The 3,641-nt window shown below is 38.6% G+C and overlaps 1 protein-coding gene across 1 annotated transcript in view; it reads left to right on the top strand.

The window, feature by feature from the left end:
- Positions 1–3,641, top strand: part of ZC3H11A (zinc finger CCCH-type containing 11A) — a gene marked incomplete at its 3' end in the record, with an annotated part of 10,738 nt that overhangs the window by 4,270 nt on the left and 2,827 nt on the right. Inside the window, exons 3-7 of the mRNA XM_015650432.3 lie at positions 925–1,108; positions 1,617–1,736; positions 2,387–2,510; positions 2,821–3,018; positions 3,248–3,364. Coding sequence (XP_015505918.1) covers positions 1,055–1,108; positions 1,617–1,736; positions 2,387–2,510; positions 2,821–3,018; positions 3,248–3,364 — 613 coding nt within the window. The remainder of the gene's footprint in view (positions 1–924; positions 1,109–1,616; positions 1,737–2,386; positions 2,511–2,820; positions 3,019–3,247; positions 3,365–3,641) is intronic.

The raw sequence follows: 3,641 nt of genomic DNA, 5'->3' as shown, positions 1-3,641 counted from the left end.
ATATTTTGGAAGTATTCTGATATATTGGAAATATTTTGGAAATATTCTGATATTTTGGAAGTATTCTGATATATTGGAAATATTTTGGTAATATTCAAATATATTGGAAATATTTTGGTAATATTCAAATATATTGGAAATATTTTGGAAATATTCTGATGTATTGGAAATATATTGGAAATATTCAGATATATTGGAAATATTCTGATATATTGGAAATATTTAAATAAAATCTTCTTTCAGCATCTATTGTTAAGGTTTGATGTTAAGATATTGTAGAGGTGTGGTGTCGTTGTGTCATGATGTAATTGTTATTAATATCTAATTATTAAAGTTGAATTCACCTTCAATAAGAAATAACATATGTTAATAATATGGAATAATATATGTTTCATGTATATATATTACATATGTGCTATTATAATAATATATATTGTTGCATTATATTCCATTATATTTATTATAATATTCTTACTGTTTTTATTATGTTTATTACATTACACTACATTACATTATATATAATAATACATATAATTATATAATATTTGTAATATATATTCTATTTATAATATATGTATCATTCCATAATAATATGGAATAAGATGTGATGGTAATGTGATTTTTAAAGAGATTGGGTCACACCCTCGAATTAAAGTTTCATTTCAATTGTGGAAGAACAGATGGTATTAATAATACAATGTGAAATAATATAATAATAAAATATTCTTGTATCATTAATAACTCAAAATTACACACAATTTTTGAAGAAGTGCCTCTCTTTTGGGTCACACCTTAATTTTTCTCTACTTAAGACCCAGAACTGTTATTAAGGTCCCAAATTAGAATTTATGCTGACAAAATTCCTGCAGTTTTGGACAAATCTGCCTAAAAATGACCATTTTTGTTGGGCATCCCTTTCTCTAGGGTTACTTTTAAAAAGAAGCTGTCACTGCTAAGCCAGGAGAAGCCTTTGGAGCGAAGCCAATTCTTGCCCAGGCTGGAGGAGAGCCCTGGCAGGGAGCAAACCCGGAGCTTTCCCAAGGATTCCTGCAGCATGTCCAACCAGGGAGACGACTGCTACTTCTACTTCTACTCCACCTGCAACAAGGTGAGCTCTGCCATTCCTTCATTCCCTTTGGAATTCCCAATAAAAGGGCAGGAAGAGTGAGGAGACAGATTCCTCTTCACTCATTAATTGTGCAGCTCCCAGTTCTGAAAACTGGGCTTTTTTTAAGCTGGGTGATTTCCCTTTCCAACACCATTTTTTTAACCTGTGTGCTTTTCCCATTCCAATTTTTGACCTGTGTGCTTTTCCCATTCCAATTTTTAACCTCTGTGCTTTTCCCATTCCAATTTTAACCCCTCTGCTTTCCCATCCCATTTTTTTGTTATTTTCCCATTCCAGTTTTTAACCTGTGTGCTTTTCCCATCCCATTTTTTATTTTCCCATTCCAATTTTTAACCTCTGTGCATTTCCCATCCCATTTTTAACCCCTCTGCTTTCCCATCCCATTATTTTTTTTAACCTGTTTATTCTCCTTTCCAAACCTGTTTATATTTTGAAGCTGAATGGGGTTTTTTTTCCCTGTTTTTTGCTGATTTCCTGGGAATTTCAGGGAGATTCCTGTGCCTTCCGCCACTGCGAGGCCGCCCTGGGCAGCGAGACCGTGTGCACCCTGTGGCAGGAGGGCCGGTGCTTCAGGAATGTCTGCAGGTTCAGGCACATGGAAATCGATGTGAGTGCTCCCTAAAAACCCTCCCAAATCCCAAAAAATCCCTGGCAGAGCTTCCCAGGGATGTAGGGGGGGATAAATGGCCTTTTCCAGCAGGGATTTTGGGAGTTGGACAGGAAAAAATGAATTTTTTTTAAGTTGTTTCATAGCAGGAAATGTTTGTATTAAATGCTGTTATTCCCAACGTTTTTGCCAGAGCACCCACATGGATCCCACTCGTTAAAAGTGGTGGGAAACAGATTCCTGAGAGCTGGAATTTCTCTGGATTTCTGCCCCAAACTTTAAACCTGAGCTCTTGGAATTGTACAGGGCGGGGAGGAAGAAAAAAAAGATGAGAAAGAGCTAAAACTCTGAAAGATAAAGTCAGGTGAATTTCACCAGCAATTGAAAGCTGAAAATTGAAATTTTTCCCTGTGAATAATCCCATTGTTTTGGATTCTTTATTCATTTAACTCAGTGCCCTGTCTTTTCCAGCTGAATGATAGGAAATAAATCCAGATAAATTCCATTTCTCCAGCCTTCCAAACCTTGTCTCTAAACCCTGAAATATTTTTAACTGCTCTTCGCCATGAACTTCACCCTGTTGACAAACTGAGTCAGTTTGCAGATGCAGGGGGGAATTCTGAGCTTGGATTTGTGTTTTTTTCCATCAGAAAAAGCGGAGTGAGATCGCCTGTTACTGGGAGAACCAACCTGGAGGCTGCCAGAAGCACAACTGCGCTTTCCACCACACCAAGGGGCGCTACGTGGACGGGCTCTTCCTTCCCCCCAGCAAAAGTGAGTTTTTCACCTCCTTTTTCCTCAAAATAGCCAAGAATTCATGGTGAATATTCCATAAAATTGAATGTGGAGGCTCAAGGATTTATTTTATGGCTGAAGGGCAGTTTGTAGTCAGGGGAATGGAGTGAAATTCTGATTTTTGGAATTTTTTTCTTGCTCTCTCTTTGGTGATTTTTGTTTTCAAGGTTCCTTTTCCCTTCTCCTTTAATCCCTTTATGGGTGGGGAATAAAGAACTGAACCCAGATGAGTTCTTTGATCAGATTTTCAACTTCAGGGTCAAAGTTTGGAATATTTTTCCTTTTCCAGCCACTCTTCCGAGCCCCCCTGAGGCTGCAGAGGACGAGGTGAAAATGGTGCAGCTGCAGCAGAACAAACTCTCGGTCCAGTCCAACCCCTCCCCACAGCTCAGGGGGGTGATGAAGGTGGAAAACTCAGAGAATGTCCCCAGTCCCACCCATCCCCCAGTGGTCATCAACGCTGCAGATGACGATGAAGATGATGATGGTGAGAAATCTTGAACTTATTTCAGTTATTTCCGCTTTAAATCGAGATCCAAATCACAAAACTGGTGAATTCAGCAGCGGTTTCAGCCTCAGAAAAGAGGCATAAATGTTTTGATGGGTTGAGATATTAAACCACCTAAAAATGAAAGAAATTTGGTCTAAATCCCTACTCCATAAATTTAATAATTAATTGAATAAAATTTAATTTTGGGTTTGATTTTCCTTTCCAGACCAGCTTTCTGAAGAAGGAGAAGAAACCAAAACCCCAGTCCAGGCACCACCCACAGAAAGCCACAACGGGCTGAGGGTGATTTCCACCAGGAAACCCAACCCCAGTGCAAAGCAAGGTATTCCAGGAGCTGTGGGAGGAGAAATTGGCAATTAAAACCAAAATATTCCTAAAATAAAATGGAACCCAGGGATGCTGAGTGGAATCCAGGAGCTCCTTCCCACCTAATCGCATTCCCAAAACAAGGAAAATCCTTCTGGTTTGGTTTTGTGGGACAAAACAGGGTTTAAATGGGATTAAAAAGAGTTTGGGTGGAGTTTGAAAGAGTTTGGGTGGAGTTTGAAAGAGTTTGGGTGGAGTTTGAAAGAGTTTGGGTGGAGTTTGAAAGAGTTTGG

The sequence above is a fragment of the Parus major genome, chromosome 26 (genome assembly GCF_001522545.3).
Source record: "Parus major isolate Abel chromosome 26, Parus_major1.1, whole genome shotgun sequence".
Taxonomy (NCBI): domain Eukaryota; kingdom Metazoa; phylum Chordata; class Aves; order Passeriformes; family Paridae; genus Parus; species Parus major.
This window is presented reverse-complemented; position numbering and strand designations above follow the sequence as displayed.